The sequence below is a fragment of the Leptidea sinapis genome, chromosome 23 (genome assembly GCF_905404315.1).
Source record: "Leptidea sinapis chromosome 23, ilLepSina1.1, whole genome shotgun sequence".
Lineage (NCBI taxonomy): Eukaryota > Metazoa > Arthropoda > Insecta > Lepidoptera > Pieridae > Leptidea > Leptidea sinapis.
The window spans coordinates 3,526,083-3,548,346 of NC_066287.1; the positions used below are offsets into that span (position 1 = coordinate 3,526,083).

General features: G+C 34.7%; 1 protein-coding gene and 1 non-coding gene across 2 annotated transcripts; one reads left to right on the plus strand and one right to left on the minus strand.

Annotated features, from left to right (window-relative positions):
• Positions 1-625: 625 nt before the first annotated feature.
• LOC126971437 (uncharacterized) lies at positions 626-20,437 on the minus strand. Its single transcript, XM_050817757.1, has 8 exons — positions 20,311-20,437; positions 18,821-18,926; positions 15,711-15,780; positions 11,779-11,888; positions 10,985-11,118; positions 2,948-3,439; positions 1,670-1,744; positions 626-732 (listed from the first exon to the last, which is right to left on the minus strand). Exons 1-8 carry the CDS (start codon positions 20,319-20,321, stop codon positions 690-692), a joined length of 1,041 nt encoding a protein of 346 aa, XP_050673714.1. The 5' UTR covers positions 20,322-20,437; the 3' UTR covers positions 626-689.
• Positions 2,554-2,626, plus strand: Trnas-gga (transfer RNA serine (anticodon GGA)). Its single transcript has one exon. It is a non-coding gene; the product is annotated as a tRNA-Ser (tRNA).
• Positions 20,438-22,264: the final 1,827 nt, after the last annotated feature.

The window sequence follows — 22,264 nt, forward strand, 5'->3', positions numbered from 1 at the left end:
GTTATGTTACGGATATGGGTAACTTTGCATTGGTTCTGGGTGAATCAAGCACATATTTAGTTTTGTAATGTTAGAGGTCTTAATAATAGCTTTATCTGATACTATGAAACCATGTGTTGCCCTTGTTACATTGTTGTCCATGAACTATATTATAAAAGTTTACTTTTTACTTAGCAATGCATTGACACATTCTTCAATAAATGTTATTGACATAAATACATAAAAAAAACAACAGCTTGTTTGTCATGTTTTGACCTTAGTCCTTCATGACATGAAACGTGGTTTGCTTCTACACGAGACATCTTCAGGAGCTGTTGACTTCTCTTGTCTTGGCGATAGTGGGTGGGGGGCGGTGATCACTTATCATCAGATGACCCGTACGCTCGCTCATCCTACTCTTGTGTGATTCTAACCCATACATATTTAGATTACGTCTTCAACGCCCTTAACCCGGGTGTTACGTTTAATTACGATTTTAATGGCTTTACCATCAAGCCATGAAAATCGTACCAATACCATCAGAGACAAGTCATCGCTCCTTTCACATATATTTGAGGGAAGGAGACCCTCCGGCACACGACGCCGCCGCAAGCATCAGGTTTGGATCGCAGATTAAAACGCAAAATTCATAAATTACAATACTTTATTCAAAGCTATACAAACAATATTATATACAAAACATTTTGTATCTAAAAGTAAAAACTTTCGGCGGACAACTTCGATTTACTGTTCCTGAAATTAAATCTGTATTAGGTAAAAGGTCGTCTATAAATTAGTACATTCAAAGTCTATGCACGTGACACAGCTGTAGATTACACTCTCGAACAATCACTACAATAAAAGTTTATTTTTCCAATGATACAGCACTTAAATTTTATCAGAGGCACATTTTTTATGACAATAATGGACGATACGAGCAGGACGTTCAGCTGATGGTAATTAAATGGTAATTAACGCACTGCCATTGTAATGGGAAGGGCATATCAAAGCCGCCCAGGATTCTTGTAAAATCCAAAAATTCTGAGTGGCACCACAATTACGCTCGTCTCCTTGAGACTTGAGATGCTAAGTCTCGTTTGCCCAGTAATTTCACTAACTACAGCGCCCTTCTGACCGAAACACAATAATTCTTACACATTACTGCTTCACGGCAGAAATAGGCGCCGTTGTGGTACCCATAATCTAGCCGGCATCCTGTGCAAAGGAGCCACCCACTCTACCTCCCACATTGTGATGAATATAATTAAATAGACTGCGTTTATTAAAAGCAGTAGATTACACTAACGCAGCGAGGAAATTTTGCCAATTCTGTCACTTTCTGAAACTGTTGTGCCGAATGAACCAAATAATCACTCTCCTGTTGCGTAAGTATGGTTGGTAGTTTCATTGCCGTCAGGTACAAGTCAAGATATTTTCGTGCTATCACTGCTTTGTTTTTGAAGTTTTCACTGTTACGTTTTGACTTTTTTTCGTTAATAGTCCTGTAGTTTGTTGTTCGGTGTCGCTATAATAGTTCTGTCAGAAAAATAAATACTCTTTATACGCAACCTAGATGCTTTCATTGATTTTCAACATTTCAATTATAATCAGCATCACAACACCTTTACATCTATGAATAGACGTTAGGTCCAGAGATAATGTAAATAGATAAAACTCTTGGATATCTCACCTTTTTTGACTGGTCTTTCTAGGTATCCTTACAACTCCCTCGCTATTCGTCTGTTTCCAGGATCTTGGAGTCTGGCTGCATCGAACATTAAAACATTACAATGAATAAATTCGTAAAAACTTTTTTTATGAAGATGAGCCCGTTTCCCCTTTTATTTATGTCAGAGGGGGGAACAGGCAAAAGGCTCACTTGATGGGAAGCGATTACGCAAGCCCCATGCCATCTGCAATACCAGGGCTTGCCATGATGCGGGTGGAATTTCACATTTTGACGTGATGTCCGGTGGTGGAATTATACCGCTGTTGGTATCAATCCTAACAACTCTTCTAAGCACTCCCTATGGTATATACGGTAGCATCCACAGAGAAACCCCACATCTTTACGCAACTCCAAAGAATCAAGGCGATCGGACATGACTTAATAATTTATGATTCGAACCGCTCTTTGTTGTGTGCGATCGAATGGAAGAAGTTGTTACTGTGAAGCGCCCGCCCACAGAGTACTGTTCTCACTCTCCATGTGAGGCTGAAATTGCGTCTTAGAGGCCAGTTTGGTCTTCCAAGTGACCACGCAACTGAATGTCGCTCGATTTAACAATGAGGAGTACGACGATACAAGTGGTGGCTGTTAGAAGTGTGATCTCGAATCGAGGGGATACGATTAAAGGAAGACTTTAGCACAAATGGTGAACGCACAAATCTTAAAAATTTATTAGCATTCAGAAAAATATATATCGGAAAAATTCTGATGTTATCGTTAAAAAGATTACTGTTATATTATTATTGGGATTGACCAGGTTATCAATTGTAAAGTAGATCCTATAGATGGAGCCACAGCCTGAGAGTTGAACAAGACATACCAAGATTTGCGAACCTACGTCACTCGAACGGTTGGCTCAGTTGGCAGAGCGCTCGGTTGGAACCTGAGAGGTCGCGGGTTCGAGTCCCGCATCGTTTATAAATTTTGAGTACAAATTTAATTTATCCCAGAAGTGAGGCATATCACTTTGAAAATAACAAATTGCTTGAGTCGAATTAAATCAAAATCAAAATTTTAGGTAAAAAAATTACATTTATGAATGTTAAAATTCGAGGAGTATTCAAAAGACCAGTTTTACTGATTCCCGCAACTTTCCAACTTCCTGCCATATTGAACTAAACTGTAAAATGAGCTTCCTTGCGCAGTGTTTTTAAGGCGAAACGACATTTTTGTATATTATCTATCCTCCTCTCCTCCTCTGCAATAGAAAAAATGACATCACGAATATCTTATACTTACTCCCCTAATCCAAAGCTGATGAACGACTCATTGCTCCTATTCAAACTCTTCTTCTGCACTAGCTCTTTATTCAAAACATTCTTAAGAGTATTCGACGAATTGGCAAATTTGCACATATACTCGTTTAAAGTTTGCATTTTGGCTAATAAAGTGTTTTTATCACATTTGTCTCTCGGCATATCAATAAGCTTCTCTATTTCGTGCGTCATAAGTTTACAATCGTCATTCAAATCTGGTATGTCAGTGTACTTCAAATCTGTATTCACCGATGCATGTTTGAGAATTTTAATCTGTGGCGTTGTAGTTTCTATAATGAACTCTCCGCCCTCTGTGTTCATGTCTACAGACCGATAGTAGGGCTGTCGCACACCATTCCTTTGTATCGGTACGTCATCCATTAATCCGTCTTTTGTTTTTGCCATGACTAGCTTGAGAAGTTTATCCAGGGAGATTTTGTGGTCGTTAAGGAGATGTCGGTCGAGAGCTGTTATTCTGCAATAAAGTTAATAACAGTTATAAAAATGTTATTCGATTCTACGCCTTCAAAGTTCACGACTCGGAGCTCTAAGCTAAGCCGTGCTATGCCTCGTACGAAAATCTTTGTTTGTTTGGCTCTCCAGACGTAAGTATTACTACAGGATCTATTTTACTGCATATATGTATACTGCTCAACATCAATAATTATTATAGCATATTAGGGAATTAAATTGAGAGGAGAACAATTATTGGAAATCTTGTAAGTGGCTTCTCCATAAATTATCTTCCATAACAATAATAATAATAATAATAATAATAATAATAATAATAATAATATATTTATTTGCAAAAAACATAGTATACAATGGTGTTTAAATTTAAATAAATAATAAGAGCTTACATGTTTTGCCAGCACTATTCCTAGCATGCAAATATTTAAACACAATGAATATAATCAGAATTTCATTTCCATAAAGTCCTTAATACTATAAAAATTATAATCATTTAGCCAACTATATAGCTTATTCTTGAATAATCTAGAATTTAAATTTTTTATGCTACTCGGTAACTTATTATAAATACGAACACAATTACATACACAACTTTTATTATATTTGGTAATTTTTGGAACATCATGAAGAACGAGTCTTTGTGGATCACGTCGTTTCCGCGGATTTAGATCATTAGCTGATTTAAACAATTCTTTATTTTTTTTTACAAACATACATATCTCGAAGATGTAAAGCGACGGCAAAGGTAACAATCCTAGTTTTTTAAATATGGGTTGACACGATTGCTCAGGATGCATCCCGTACATTGCCCTAATACACTTTTTTTGAGCAATAAATGCTCTCTTGATATCTGTGCTGTGTCCCCATAATATAAGCCCGTAGCGCAGTACCGATTCTACATGTGCGTGATAAGTCATTATAGCAGTTTTTAAGCTTGTTACTCTTTTGACTTGCTTAAGCGCATATACGAACTTATTTATTCTCTTACATATATTATCTACTTGCTCTTTCCAATTGAAGTTCTCATCTATTATTACTCCTAGAAACTTTGTATGTGCTTCTTCTTTAATTGTCGTTATTTTTAGTTGTATATTGTATTTAGGATTATAACATTTATTGAAATTGATATATACGGATTTATTAAGATTTATTTTCAAATTATTTATATCAAGCCATTGTATTAATTTATTTATAGTGTTATTAATTTCAATCTCATGATTATTGATACAGTTATTATTTTTTTCAGACGCTACAACGATTGTGATATCATCAGCAAATAACACACATTGATGTTTGGTTATGTTAATAATATCATTTATATATAATAAGAATAGGATAGGGCCCAGCACACTTCCTTGTGGAACGCCACATTTATTGTGCTTGTATTCGGACAAGAAAGGGACCATATCTCCATTGTCATCTATCTTATCAATAACGACACATTGTTGCCTCTTGCTAAGATATGATGCTATCCACTGAATTGTAGGACCCCTGATACCGATTAATTCAAGCTTATCTAGTAGCAGATTGTGGGAGACTAAGTCGAAGGCTTTCGAGATATCAAAAAATAGTGCAGTAGTTAGATTGCTATTGTTGATACTTGTAACTATAGACTTTACAAGAGTGAACACCGCTAATGAAGTGGACTTATTTTTTTGAAAGCCAAACTGTTCGTTGCTAATTATATGAAATTTTTCGCATTATTCGCTTAATCTTCTGTACATGCACTTTTCATATATCTTAGACAATATGGGTATCAAAGTTATTGGACGATAGTTATTAATATTACATTTTTCACCTTTTTTAAATAATGGCTTAACCAATGAATATTTCAGGGCGTCAGGAAAAGTGCCCGTCTCAAACGATGTATTTATTAAATGTGTTAAAATGGCAGTTAATTGATTAGCACACTCTTTAATAATTTTGGTGTTGATTTCATCATAACCTACAGAATTGGAGTTAGTTAAAGACATTATTTCTCGTCTAACCTCATTTTCTGTCATGGGTTTTAGGAACATTGAGTTTACATGGGCACTAATATTATATAATTTTTTAATACTTTTTTGTGTTGTTTTATGTGTTAAGTTAATTTAGTGATTGTTGAAGGCAGTAGCAATATCAACGGGTTTTGTTATTGTCGTGTTGTTAACTATAATTTTTTCTATGTTTCCTTTGCAGTTTGTGTCTCGTATTTCATTTTTAATTACTGCCCATGTGGCTCTACATTTATTATCATGTTTGTTTATATACTTAATGTTTTCATTTTTTTTTGAATTCACAATACATTTTTTTAGAATATTAGAATATGTCTTATATCTATTTTTATTACTAGTATTTTTATTTTTATAGTATTTACATCTTAGTTTACGTTTATTCAAACAACTTTTTTTTAAGCCTTGACTTATCCAGTTTTGTTTATTTTTATTTTTGTTATTTATTTTTACTTTCACTTTTGGGAAGCAAAGATTGTAAAATAGACATAATAGTTCATGAAATTCACTGAATGCATTTGCGTCATTTTGCATATATATATGCGCCCAGGATAAATTGTTTAAGCATTCCCTGAACTTGCGAATATTGTCCAAATTATAATCTCTTTTATAAATAAAATATGTAGTACTTCTTTGCGGCTTTTCATTAACAGAAAAACTTAACATTTGGCCTGTGTCATGGTCAGAGAGATAAAGCGGCATGACTGTTGCGTTAGCATTTGGAATATTGCTAAGAATATGATCTATGCAAGATGACTTGCGAGTAGGTACGTCTATGTGAATTTTCATGTTAAAATTGTAGGTTATGTCTCGTAAATGATTAGTAATATTGCCTTTTTTTAACGTGTTTATATTAAGGTCCCCTGCTATAACTATACGCATTTTAAATTTATATTTATTATTTGAGTAGCTCAAAAGGTCGTTTAATTTACATAAGAATTGGGTGGGATCTGAGTTAGGTGTTCTGTATAGGCAAATAACTAGCAGTTTATAACATTCAATCTCTATGCCACAGGCTTCAAATGTGTTTTGGGTAGCATATTTTTTTATGTATGGTAAATCTTTGAAAGGAATGTCGTTTTTTACTAAGATACAAGTACCTCCTCTTTGCTGTTCTCTGCTGAAGTTGGCAGCAATTTGATAATTATATATTTTGATAAAATGCTCATATCCTTTTTTTATAAAAGTTTCTGACAGGCATATTACATCTGGATCTTTCTGTGACGCTTTTAACTGCTGGACTGTTATTTCTAATAGTTCCCGTTTTGATAAAATACTAGCAATATTTTGGTGCATAATATGAAATGTACGGGTGTTAGGCTCGAAAAAGATTTTTTTTATTTTTTTGTACAGGGAAGTAGTAAGGTATCGTACCTTTGCTTACATTTTCGATAGATGCCGTGGGCTTAACATTTTGTTTATTTTTATCACAGTTTTGTACATCGAAATAGAAAGGAATTGTGCCTTTTTTAGGCTCCTTTCTACACGTAGTCGTGTTGCCGCTAGTTGCATTACGCATAACAAATTCCCTAATATTCTTAGGGTACAAGTAGGTCTCATCATAGTCGTTACAGTCTATTACATAATTTATAGAGTTACAGATCTCTGAAAACTTAAAATAACGACTGTTAATAAAGTAGCTTTTTTTAAACTTTTTACATAAATTTTCTATACTGTAATTCAATTTTGAAGTGTTAAAGGAGTGACTTTTATAAGCATTTAATACAATTATTCTATTGTTATAAAAGGACTGTAGTATTAATTCTAATTGTGATAAGACTTGCTTTAAATTGTTATCATTTTCCCCTATACATATCACTAGTTTATCGTCCGGATTTAAGGCTGTTCTAATGCAGTTCTTCACTATGTCATAACATTTCGCGTTAGGCTTCGTTTCCGCAAAAACTCTGTATTTTTCATACTTAGTATTGCTTCTCGACTGCAATAAGGCTGAGGCCAAGCCGACACATTGTTGGGTTCCGAATATAAGTATTCTTCGTTTAGGTTCGTGCTCGAATTTTCTTGTTGTGATCGAAAGGGTGCATGTATCGGGTGGAGGAGACGTTGTCAATTTGAAGTCCCCACTTTTATTGTGCAAGTATTGTGTTAGTGTCTCTATTTGTTTTATTAGAGTTGAAATTTCAATTTTAGCGCTATCCAACTGCTGCTGTAGATCTGTAATTTGTTTTTTCAGGGACAGTGTTCTATCTTCGTAAATAGGGTTGCCGTTTGAATAATTTTTGGGCGAAAAAGGGGTTGATGTTGTGCATTGTGCATTTTTAATACTGCTACTAGACATATTTTCCACTGACGAAGAAGTTTGTTGTGATGATTTTAATTTATTGTTTTCATCAGTCAACCTCTGTACTAGACTTCGAAGATCGATATTTTCCAATATTCTGTTATCAAGTTCATTTTGCCTGATCTCAAGCTTAACGGTTAATTGAGAAATGGTATCTTTCATCTCCGACCAAGATACTAAGTATGAGATTGGAACTGACAATGTGCCATCCAAACTACTTGATAGTTTCGCTGATGTATTGTATGATTCAGAGGATGTGTTGTAGTCTGTTAGTATATGCGAATCTAGGGTTTGTGATTCTTCTATAGGCGGTGAGGTTTTAGCTGTAATCTTTTTTTTATTTCTCAGTGTTACGTTCGAAGTATGACTTTTAACTTGTTTTTTGTTTTTAATACAGGTCATGCATTTCCACTTCTGTTTGGATTCCAGATCCATCATGCGATATGTTTTTTCAGGATATCCAATACAATCTGGCTCATATCTGTTGTTACAGATCGAACATAATGCAGTGCTTTTTATGTCTACATGTTTTTTACATTTATAGCATACTACAAGAACTGCCTTCTTACGGCCACTGCTTGTTAAACTGCTTAAACCAATTTTCGATGACATTTTTGTGTGGAAAAAATATACTTCTTATTATGGCTAGAGAAGAAAAAAAAAATATCTTTGGCGTTTGAGATTCGATCGCACGACCTCGCGGTATTTTACTGTACAGTGTGTTGCACAGCGTAACCACTTATCCAACAGTACAATATCTATTAAGTTGAAATAACAGTACTGATTCGCAGAAAGCGGAAATGGGTCTGAGGGTAATTGTAAATTAGATATTATAAATAATGTCACAAGATTGAACAAGTTTCTATTTTTTTGACGGTGTATTGCAATTTTAAAGCATTATTTGTACACTTGATGTATTACACTTATCACACTAATTATGTATTTTATTTCGGTATCAGTTTTTTATATCAGTGTTTGTATAGTTAAATGATCCGTGAGTTCAACAATTAGTGCAAATTAAATGTTAAGTAATTATGCCTAAGAGGTATGGAACTTACTGTTTACTGCTTTAACACTTTCACTTTGTTGTTTGATTGCTATACGCCCCTAGTACTTTTTCCACTCTTTCTAGATTAATTTTTGAATCACTAAACACTGCACATTACAAACATTTACACAATTCAAAGAAGCTAAATTAAATTAAATATTTTGAAGCACTTGTCAACCGCTTAGCCTTTTCTAGGTCTTAACAACTTTTTAAATTGTAATCACTTACGTTTTACTTTGAAAATAGTATACTTATTATGAGTCACACACTTCGTCAAACTTATAAAACTAGTTAATTTATCTGAACCAACTTTAATACAATTTTAAAACGTTTTTAATTGCGGAGCCGACGTGAACCGTGACACAACCGTGACGTCCTACCGCACTACTTTATTGGAATATTAATTGTAATAAAAATTAATGAGATATGAGACAATTTCATTCGAAGATATATGATACACCCTGCCTATACAGTGCAACTTAGTACTCTCTAAAAATAGCTAGTTCGCATTTCAAACCAAAACGCAAATAGTGTCCGAACACTTGCATTTGTGTGAGGACTTTAAGAACACTTTCCTGATTTTTCAGGAATGTCATGACTGTATGTCAGCTGAGCTCTGCAAAAGTAGTAAACTGAAAGAGTGGGAGCTATTAGAACATTTCTTTTTTTGCTCAGTATCGCATGATCGTGAGTGGACGACTAAGTTTCCTAACCCTCAAGGCTTGTAACCTCTTGCTATATCTTTGGCACGTCCAAATACAAGAAACTGATTGATGGTAAATATCCTCGCACCGTCAATGTGGAGGATACTTCATACTCTTGTGATTCCTCTGGTGTTACAGGAGAGTATGGGCTGCGAAAAATATGACTAGAAAGATCGGACTCAGGACACTACCCTGTGGTATGCCGAATTTTGCATTTTAAATAGTCTTAAGATACGCATCAACTTTTATTTCCTGTATTCTGTCATTAAGGTAGCTATCAGGAAGAGACTGCTTTGTCACGAAATGTTAAGCTCTCTAAGCTGCACAAGAATGGGAATAAGAACTATGTCTAAGGCTTCATTTAGGATTTCAAGAAAATATGATATAGAGACGAGAGTGAGTCAGGGATTGGAAATAATACTCCGCTTATAGGAACGAGCCTTTATTTGGGATTCACTTTTTCTGAACTTGCACTTCGCCGGTCTGCCGCTGTTCCTCTTGTGGGCGGCGCGGGCGGTACCTTCAACGCGTCACACCGCACCGAACACTAAGTCTCTTCTATCTTCTTCTTCTTGTAACTCTTCCACTTTTCACTACTTCTTCTTTTCTTCTTCTTCTTCTTTACACTTTTGAGTCAGAACTAGAACTGCCGTAGGCCACGCTTAGTACGGCTTATATACCCCCGGATCCGTTCTATTTTCAAAATGATTCTCCCATTCCATCTTTAAATTTTAATTGTACTAGAAAATTCTTTTAACTATTTTTATCCTGCTTACACATTTTCCATCCCTTTTTTTCTGTTCGATTTGATCCTGAACTTACTAGAAATTTCCTTTAACTTTACAAAACCCAAAAAAATCCATACACTGTTGTGTGTTGTAGGTGTATCGAACCCGGGTCTACAGCGTCTAAGTAAACACTTTTCCGCTGAGCTACGAGTATTGTTGACGGAGCTGTTGAAATTAACAATGTCTTTAAGTTTGACAACTCTCGTCATATACTTCGAAGGGTTGCTACGCAACAATATATATTGTCATAACCATAATGTTAACACCAAGAACAGACATAAACTGATGATGCCTACTACTCGGCTAAGTCGAGTAAGTAAGTCTTTTGTGGGGCGATGTATAATATGCTTTTACAACAAGATCCCAGAAAATGTTCAAAACAAAAGTATTACATTATTCAAAAGAATTGTTAAAAAACGTTTGTGTGGTAAAGGTTACTATAACATAAATGACTTTGATGAGATTGGGAATGGAGCGACCGCCCTCAGGCTATTAAATAATAAGTTTAATTGTACAATGTTACTTTGTAAATGTTACTTTAATTGTAAAACATATTTTTGATGGAAAAAAAAAGCCCGCTGAGTTTGTTGCGCCCATTCTTCTCAGGCCTGAGGCATTCATTTTGGAATGGGTGGTAGATTTTTTGACTTGCAATAAGTGATTTCACATCCTATTTTGAATAAAAATATTTGAATTTGAATTATGAATCAATTTACCTATCTGCATCAAAGGAACACAAATGGCATGAAAACACCTCCTTGAGGGACTCCTTGATTCCGTTCACAGAACTAAAGGTGGGTGTAAGCTCCCTCGTAGAATTCGATGTAACCACACTATGACCCATTATATCCTGGAATCATAATATAAAGTTATTATTATTACATAGACTTGCCTTGAAACTCTTTATAACCTCTTGATTAAATCCACTTTTAATTATTTTATAGGAAACCGAAATGTCAAGCTAATTCACGTTTTAGTTTTTGTTTATTCTTATATAGAAAGAAGTACACCTACTTGTACTATTATATATTCTTTGGTAAAACCTAATTAGAATATGTATTTGATATAATACATGGTTATGGCTATGGTAACAGAGTCTCAGTAAACTTACAATAGATAAGCTACATAATGCGTCATTTACTCAAAGCCACAAATATCTCATAAATCAAGTTAAAAGAACATAACTAAAATTCTTCCATTTAATAGATTGTGGATTACCTGATTTAGTTAGATTGAAAGAATATTGTGTTCCATAAAAAGCCGACACTGCTAATAATTTGGAAATATTTTTTAAATAAAGTGTCGGCTGAGATCAAATTTCTTTATAAAATATTTTTTCAAATGCTGCAATACTTTGCACATCAGTTATAATATAACAGTTACATTGTATAAATCACAAATCTTCCGAAGTGGTGGTAGCAATTATCGTCAGAAAATACATAAGGTGTCTTAAATAATGTCGACAAATAGTGAAGTGGGGTAGATGAAGAAATAAAAATGCAATACCAACATTACATTCGTCGCCGGACTCTTCATGATGTGCGAACAAAGCTTTACTTCTACGTATTCGGGCGCGAAGTTTCTCAAACAGTAGTGTCGCTGATGATGTTCTTGCCGGTACTGTCAATAAAAAGATACAATTGTGAGCAATATTTTTACATTGATTAGTTAATATGTGTAAACAAGCGCTACCAAGATCATGTAGTTATAAGATATCCCTATTAATAATTACATTCATATAAATGCTGTTATTTATTGCTGTGTTAGCAATGTTATTTTATTTGTCACTTCAGTTTAAAGATATTATAGCACATAATATTCACATCTTTAGTTAAATTCTATTCGTGTAAGTTAGTTGGCACTGTTTTACTGCCAACAATTCCTAGCTAGTGTAAAGGCGGGGATACACATGTCAGTAAATCGGGTAAGTTGCTGGCATGAAATTTACTGGCATTTACGAGTAACTAGCACACTGCGGATACATTTCCAAGTAATACTGGCATGCAAGTTGTGCCCCTGCATGCCACTGATACCATCGCGTATATACAGGACAATTCGTAAAAGAACTCGTACCTATTCTTGTGCGCTAAAAATGGATAACAATCGAAGTGAATTAAACAAAAACAAAGAGTCAGCTACTGGCATGCTCGTAGCTGGCGCGACCCCCTCCCTCAACGGGCATGCAATTAAATCAAATGTTGTGCTAGCTACATGTATGCTAGCTACAGGCATGCCAGTTTTCGTATACACATTACATTAGCTGGCACGTGCAAGGAGCTGGTATGCTAGTGTGAAATCTACGGGCATGTGTATCCCCAACATTTCATTTGCTAGCAGTAATACCATTGGCTATCGTTCCCTATATAAGCTAGGGTGCTAAGTTCGAGTATTCGTTAGTTATTGTGAATTGTAAGCGGAACTCTGCCCAGAATCTGTTATAATTGTATATTCTAAGTGGATAATTGTGATGTCTAATACATATATCATAAATCATAAGAATTGTGTGTTTAAATCACAAACCCCTTCTACACAATACAAATATTTGTACTAAAATTGACGATACGGGATTTGAAACTGCGTCTTCAGACTTGACGCTTGGCTATTCAAACAGGTTTTAAGATAAACACTTAAATGCTACTCATAACACCATGCATAACCTTATCACTAGACACAAACATAAAATTGTTATTCCCAGTTTCAGAACTAGTAAGGTAAATAAGTTATTTTTGGGAAATTCTGTTAGATTCTATAATAAACTCCCCACGATCATAGCAGAATTGCCTCAAGAAACATCCAATACTCATGTCTAAACTTTTTCAATGGCAAAGGGTTATAATAATATTAAAGAGTATATTGAGGATGAAGAAGTAGGTATGTCGTTGTCCTTGCATATCGCAAGTCTCTGAGACCCCGAAGCATCCATTACTAACGTATTTTTAATAACTTGCATAATTTACTTTTTGACGCTTTTGCGCACTTGTTTTTGTAAACGATTTACACCTACTACATTAAATTAATGCTTTTATAATTTTACGTAAATAAAAAAATACTGTTGTCATTATTCACGCTCACATTTACTTTTTTATATTTATTTATCAATAAAGTGCAATTTTTAAATAATGGCTTCAAAGCAATAAAAACCACTGAGATTTTTTACTATTGCTAAATTTGTTTACAGACTTACAACAACATAATTATTAGTTCATAATATATTTTTTTTATGACAGTAAGGGACGAGACGAGCAGGACGTTCAGCTGATGGTAATTTAATTCTTGAAAAAGTCAAAAATTCTGAGCAGCATTACAATTGCGCTCGTCACTTTGAGACATAAGATGTTAAGTCTCGTATGCCCAGTACTTTCACCAGCTATGGTGTCCTTCATACTAAAACACAATAATCCTTACATATTACTGCTTCACGGCAGAAATAGGCGCCGTTGTGGTACTCATAAACTGCATCTAGCCGGCATCCTGTGCAATGGAACCTCCCACTGGTAATTAAATTCTAAATTAATAGTATATAACACATACTACTTATAATTTTAGTCAGTTAAGTATCAAAAAGTATATTTTTTATTCCCATTTTAAATTTCTCTCAGCCAACGAGCCGGTCAAGTCACTTTACACTAGAAGCTGTTATTCTTTCACCGAACCTGTGGCGACGCTCCGGATATTGAGGGACTTGTGCATCAGGATGGACAGCGAAATGTTAGTAATAGCTGGGCTCCAGATGTGGAACCCTAAAAGGTCGGCAACCCCCTCTGGTGTTACAGAGTTTAGGCGGCGATGATAAGGTAAGAAGGTTTCTGCCCTATTTGTTAAAATCTTGTAACACAATATGTTTGTTTTTAATTAAGTTGTGCCTTCACGGGATGCGCAATTACGTTAAATACCCACGTATTAATTTACGATAAGTCTCCTGGAAGCCATATCGATACTAATTAGTTCAAGTTTCGAATTTCCATGTAAAAAAAGCGAGTTTGAAAATTATAGTATTTTGTGGATAAGTACCTATAGTAGACATAAATAAAACTGAAGTGTCTGTTTGTGACATCAAAATGAAAGCTCATTGCTAGATGCATAAAAATCTTTACAAGGTAGTCATAACTTTATAAGAGTACTAGCTAACCCAGTAAACGTTTTATTGCCATATAAAGTAATTAAAAAAATCATGATAAAAATTTTTGGGGTATAAAAAAGAGATGCAACCGATTTTCAGAGCTACCAAATATACCGTACAATAATTACTGCACGGATTTGTGTATGTAACAGAATAATATAAAAACGCGATACAAAAATAGTTGTTGATCGTAGAATTGCGAAAATTTGAAGTTGTATGAATGAAAAATAGATGTTGGCTGATTCTCAGACCTACCCGATATGCACACAAAAAATCATACAAAATCGATTCAGCCGTTTCGGAAGAGGTTTTGTAACAAACACTGGGACACGAGAATTTTATATATTAGAAGATATACCGTTCTTTATAACTATCAGCACATTTATGAGAAACAAATTCTTCGTCTTCTTCCCGTGCCTTTCCGACTAGTGAAAGTTGGCAGTCAGCTTTGTAAATTCAACATTTTTTTCTTCGCAAGGCAAAATAGTTCTCCCGCACTCGATTCCTGTCCACAATCGAATGTTACGCAGCCAAGAATTTTCTGCGACCTACGCCTTCACTTCTTCATCTTGTTGGTTTGCATGAGTTCGTCGTTTTGGATTGACACGCCAACATACGTCCATATGCTCACATTTCCAATTCTTCTATACGTTTCCTGAGGTCTTCTTTAATGGTCCACGCCTCACATCCGTATGGGAGTATGAGAAACAAATTAAAAAACAAAAATTATTCTACAAAAATATAAATCATTGCAAACTTTCATTCAGTTCACAATTTCAAGTAAATTGCATCGCGTACTCACTCTCCCCGCCATTGTCAGGATTCCTATATTAATACAAATTCATTTATAAATATGACGTCCATAAGTTTAGACAAGATTTTTGAAAGCGTTTTAGATTTTTTTCAGTACTTACTAATAATAAAGTAATGCATATTTAAGATCTCACGAATAAGCAGTATTGCCAACACGTCTATTTCTGCTGCACTTGTACTATTTGGATCCGATTAGAAGGATTTGCTTGCTGGTAAAAGATATTATCATTTTAAGACATAATAAATACTCGAAATATGTATGTTTGTAAGAAAATACCCAAATTTTTACCCCGAAATCATAAACGCGCCCGGCACAACATACAAATAATCTTTTGCAAACTAAATCTCAATTAACACTACACAGTTGGTCTTTAGCCAATGTCAATTAAAATTTATAATAAGTTATAAGCTCCTTTTAATCGAAATTAAACTTTGAGGAAAAATATGTTTGAGTGTCTGCTGTTCATTGTTATTAAATAGTTAAATACCCCTCGGTATTATCAACTCACATCTCAAATCCTTTTCCTTGGAGCTATCGGCAGGTCTCCTAGATATGCGAGGTAGCGTGTTTGGAAGTATCTGAAAATAAGAAAATTTTTACTTAAACAAAAATTCCATGTGAAACCGATTAAAAATATGTGACGTTTGCAGTCTGTTTGTTGATTGAATTTTTTGAAATGAAATGATTTATTTGTATGAATCGTGGTAACATAGTTGTTAACAATTAGTTGGTGTACAGCACAATTCGCCAATATATCGGCATACAAATATTTGATTGTCAATATTGGAATTTTTATATTTATACGTCACTAATAAACATTACACAGTTTTAATTCAATAATATAGTAGGTACCTCTCAAAAAATTACATTTATATACTATTATTTTTGGCTAAAGAATTCTTTTAAACTATAAAAGCATTTATCTATAAGCCATTATTTTAATTTTTTATGCAGTAATGTTTTAGGCATCTCTCTAATTTTCTTTGGAAGATGGTTAAAGACACATAAAATTTGCGTTATTTTGATGAAGCGCTGTTCTACAGTATGGCATCAGAAGGAGAGTTGGATCTCTTAATCCTAATATGGAATAGTCCTTTGCTGGTTTAAAAAGTTCACAATGTTTTTTAATGAACATACAAATAATTTAATTTATTTAAAAGAACAGTGGGTTCAAAATATTCTCCCAGAAAAAAAACTATACAATTTTTTTTACGTAAAGTAGCTCCTTACTTTAGGTAGCTATAAGCTGTTACGTTGCAGCATAGAGCAAATATTGATAATAAAATCTTTGCTGTACAACAGCGTTAGGCGTTACAGTTCGTATCGAAATGTGAGTTTGATTCTTCGCTTTCTGTCCCAACTTACTAATTCTATCATGATATTGTTATATTTATAAATATAACAATATCATATAAAATAAAAATATTGTCTTATAGTCTAAGGCAGTGTTTTTCATTCTTATTTTATTTCACGACCTCATTACAGGCTGAAAAACTCTAGCGACCCTCTGATCAGGCAGATAAATAACTCATAATTTAATTTTAACAGACTAAAATGAGAATTTTATGCACAAATATTATTTTGAATAAAATATTCGAAAAATACCTTTATTTTTTTAAGGTGTTCGTTAATGCATCTACTGTACCCAATAACTATTTACTTTTATTGACTTAGGCGTGTGAGTCATTGAATATTTGTCGTTTTAGTATTTTGTTGCATCAATTCACATAATTATGTTATGGTAGTTTTTGTAAAGATTTGTATTAAGATAAAGCTGTAAATGTTGATTAGAAAATGAGTTTCTGGCCACTTCTTCCCACTAAAGCTCAACCTTTTCCGAAGTGGTGGTAAATGTAAAAAGAAAACAATAATTTTGACATATTTTATGTGTCGTTTCCTTGACCTACATGAATAAAGTGATTTTGATTAGATTTGAAAGTGTCAACATGTTTTGGATGAAAAGAAAGCAAGAATATCCAGATCTGACCAGAGGTCTAAAGTTATTAGTACCATAATATATACATACATACTGTTGTATGTAGTAGGAAAAAAAAAGTTCAAGAGAAAAAAGAAACAGTCGTGGGGTCATCTTTATTTAGCCTTACCATTTCATTTTTAAATCTCTATCGGATAATCTAATGAGGAATTCTCCTTAATCTCCTTTCTATATCGAAATAATCCATCGTATGCAATTTATAAACGCAATTATTGCAAGACATGTGTTTCAATACTTTTTTTTTCTTTTTTAAAATTTTATTGCTTACAGGCATTCTGACAGTTATCCAGGTAGATGCTGCAGTCAGTATTCGTTTACAGCACAAGCTGAGCATCGGCCTTTTCTTTTGCCACACGGCATATTTAGTTAAGTTAGGATTAGGAATATATATTAAGTATTTAGATTGTATTTTTATGTGTGTGGCATGGAATAAATTTTTCTTATTATTCTTATTCAATTAAAAAACAAAACAACAGTACACACGTGTTGCGCGCAATGAGGTGGGGGCGTCACTGGCGACCGAACTGGCAGCCGAGTGAATGAGACACCATACAGTAGGGCTTCCAACCGAGATCTCGGTATTGCGGGATCCCGCGCCATTTTCCAATCCCGCGTGATGCGGGATTATGGGCGCGGGATCCGCGGGAATTTGCGGGACAAGAAAGGGCATTTTCTGCTGTAGGCTATATTGCATCTCAAATACGCAGTAATTTAGCAAACGACAGTTTGCACATGTTGTTTCCTTGGGAAACCTTTTCACTTAAAATTAAAAGCTGACACACTTAATACTTAAGTAATAATTTATCAGTTTAAAAAAGTGTTTTTTTTCGGTTATTTTTTTAATTTTCTTTGTGTATTTTTTGAAAACGATTCGTTTTGTTTTGATTTGTTTTTATTCAAAATTGTTATTGTTTTTTTGTGAAAAAAACGGTATAATTTGATTAATTTGATTGATATGTACGTAAATAAACGTGGAGTTGATTAATTCATTGTTTTATTTGCCTTAAATGTGCATATTTTAAATATGCGGGATCCCGCAAATACCGAGATCCCGCGGGATTGAAAATTCGTATTCCCGCAAATACCGAGATTAAATTCAGGCCGCGGGATTGAAAGCCCTACCATACAGCATATTAGTGGTGGCGCGACCAGTAACATTCTGTGCACGAGTCCGAGCTGGTCCGAGTTGCCAGTGGGAGGCTCCTTTGCACAGGATGCCGGCTAGATTATTGATACCACAACGGCGCCTATTTCTGCCGTGAAGCAGTAATGTGTATGCATTACTGTGTTGCGGTCTGAAGGACGCCGTAGCTAGTGAAATTAGTGGGCAAATGAGATTTGACATCTTATGTCTCAAGATGGCGAGCGCAGTTTTAGTGCCGCTCAGAATTTTTGGGTTTTTCAATGATCTTGAGCGGCCCTGCATTGTAATGGGCAGGGCGTATCAATTACCATCAGCTGAACGTCCCGCTCTAAAAAATATTGGTTGCGCAACCAAACGGACACCAGGTGAGTAACTCTCTATAGAGCTGTATATATTTTATTGGTAGCGGCGACTGGTTGCACCGTGGTGTCCCGGTGAAATATAGCCCTTAAGAGACGCTCGAAAAACATTTGCTTACGTTAGACCGAGTCTTGAAGGATCTGTCTATGTGTGGCTCGTGGTACAGCTGGTGGTGCATCGTCAAAGCACTCTCGAACTGAGCTATGAAGCTACACTGGGAACAGCTAGAAACAAATTTACATTATATAAGCCCATTGACGTACAATAAACGACTAGACTCACAATCACGCTCTTAAATTATCTGCCTACGCGTCTACTAGGCAGAGTTTTCATTCAGTTATGTTTCGACCGCGCTCTGAATACAACGCCACGCTATGACACAGTGTTCTGTGGAAAACTTAAAAAGTATGGAGTGTCGTATATCAGGTAAGTGCCCATTTAAATGAACAAATTTATGTACTTGATGTATTAATCATTTTGCTACTAACGACATTTCAATTGCTAATACAAAATACATCGCCGACGAAATGTGCGAAAGAGACGTCCGTCTCTTAATAAATAATGAACGGTTGTTGCCATTCAAATACGTTTAAAGGCATCAATCTCCTTTGTTTCTCAAAATTGATTCCTTTGAAATTCTTTTTAATGTTAACTAAAGCTACCAACACTTCGCACACAAATGGCGCTCTGAGACAGTTTTTTGGATACCACTCGTTTGATTTAAAAGAAAGTTACTGATGTCATGTTACTGATTAGATAACGTGCTCTCGATATCAGTTAACGTTTTTTGATATCGTAACGATTACACTCTGCATAAAGAAGCATCTGTTGCTTTTCAAACTTAGTAAACCAAGCAACTCAAAAACATATTTATGTATTTTAATTAAAGATAAAACAAATAGTTTTATTGCCTGATTGCATGATTCTTTCACCTCCTCCACAGTGGAAGACTTTTTACGGAAGCTGGCCTCCGGATTTGGTGGTTTTTCTTAATAATTGAGTACAAGTATTGATTTTCTTGTAAATATGGTCGTTATGAGAAAGCTCATGGTTGCTCAGAGGGCAATGGAGGCTATGCTCGGAGTTTCCCTGAGAGACGAATCAGAAATGAGGACATCCGTAGGAGAACCAAATTCATTGACATAGACCAGATAATTGAGAAACTGAAGTGGTAGTGGGCAGAGCACATAGCTCGACGGATAGATGGCCGTTGGGAAAGTAAAGTCCTCAAATGGCGACCATGTACTGGAAGACGCAGACTAACAAGATTATCTCGTCAAGATCGCCGGAATGGGTTAGAGGCCTCTGTTGCAGAACGTCCTCCAGAAAAATGTTCCATGAAAATCGCACTATGGAGGAACGCCACACATCCAGATAGCGTGTCTAGGTGTGAGTACAAACCTTGCAATAAGTCGATATTGAAAATATACACCTCATATACTGTAACTGACATTTTCCTCCTTAAAATTATTCCTACTAGAAGGGAGTAATACAAAAAATCTAGATTCATTTTACTTCTCTCGATTTTATTTTGTGTTTTCAACTTACCATTTGCATACTTTATGTAAAGTTTCACTTAACTTAACTTATTGCGTAATAATAACTTACCTAAACGACATTACTTATGTGTTGTATAAAAATATTGGACAATTTGGAAATAATTTTCACTGTTACATGATTTTAGTAATCGGATGTCAAAATTGACGAGGTATTAAGAAAATTAAAGAGAATTTACTACTGAACATGTCAAAATTTGATCTAGAAGCCGTTTACAAAGATTTTATATAGAACATAGACTTAGAATATACAAAAGTTACCTATAGATCAACTGGCAGCCCGTATATGCGTGACAAATTTCGATTTGTCAATATGTGCGTTAGCGGCACTGACTTCTACTATATACCACTGGACTGACGGCTGTCAAAGTGTTTTTGTGCCTGTTTGATATTCCCCATTTTGGCTAAAAATAGTGATGACAACCTCACCCAACATCGATAGACGGTGGGGAAACTATTTACAAAAAAATAAATGTGTACTTTTGTTACGTTGATTATAGAAGTATAACACGGAAAACGAACGATATTAATTCAAAATGCAAAAATACTTCAGAGTATTGTCGTTCCTTCGCAGTCATTATACGTAAAAATAAGTTCTCTGGACGCTCGCGAGTGGCGCTTCAAATAGGCACAAAAAATTTGCCGTCAAATTTATGGAACAGCCTGTCCAGTGGTATATAAACAGGTCAGTGGTTAGCGGTTTACCGTTAGTGTTGTTCCTTTTATTTTTGAGGACTATCGATAATTACTGTTTGCCAGTGACAAAGATGTTTTACATTAATTTATCCTTAGATTATATTATTTTATATAAGATGTAAATACACAGAATAGATGAGTATAAAAAAAATCAACTCGTAATTATTTACTAGTTTTATTATTTAGTTCCTATCAATCAGATTGTTTAACTGGTCAATTATTCTCTCAATAATCATTTTCAAAATAATCGGAAACTTTGTTTAACTAATGAAAAATAAATTTAATCTAAACAAATAAAATGTAGCTTCAAATTATATGTAAAAGAAAAATAAGCACACTAAAGCTGTGATATATTAAGATTTAATACAATGCCATCCAATGTAATGGAAATGACATATATGAAATACTATATATAATAAATATACTGACTATATACTATTTTTTTAATGAATATATTTGAATTTGATTTTTTTACTAACTGGTACCTATTTAATATTAATAATTACTGGAACAAATAAAGTTGCAACGACATCTTTTACTAAAACTGTATTTATCAGGTTTTGGTCAGGAAAATGCTTGCAGCAAATCTCTTCCTGGGAGTCCAACAAACTTACTCGATTAATCTCAACCGTTTTTGTCTTTTTAAATCTAAAGGGATTTTGTCCCAAAAAATATTATGTGTTAATGTTTTAGGAAACCGTTAAAATTTTGTACCTACGGTAAACGTAAAACCGCATTTATTTTTGTTGCAAGATTTAAAGATAAATATCGAAAATAATATCGATAAAATTGAATCAAGCACTAGCGTACATAAAATAACATATTGATGCAAAAAATATTCACGAAAATCATGTTACTTATCAATTGATAGACCAACACAAAATATTAAAGTATCCACAAAGACTGACGTAATTTTTTTATTACGTCAGTCTATTGGCTTCAAAGAAGCTGGCCGTATAAATAGAGCACAGCAATACTTCAAGCCTACATTCTAGCGTGCTACAAAGCGCAGGTCCGGCCACATGTTGTATTGCTGTCATCTCTGGCCTGGCGCACTCCAGTATCAGCTCGATACATTTGACCGCCACAAACTCAGAACAGCTCGAATTGTGGGGCACCCAGTGCTCTGTGAACGGCTGGATCACTTGGCAATGCGTAGAGACGTCGCTTCATTGTGCGTGCATGTGCTACTAACGCATTTGCCATGGGAAGTGTTCCGAAGAGCTGTTACCTGATTCCTATCGCCGAATTCCACCTTCGCACGACACGCCACAAATAAGAATATCATCCCATCCATCTGGATGTGTGGC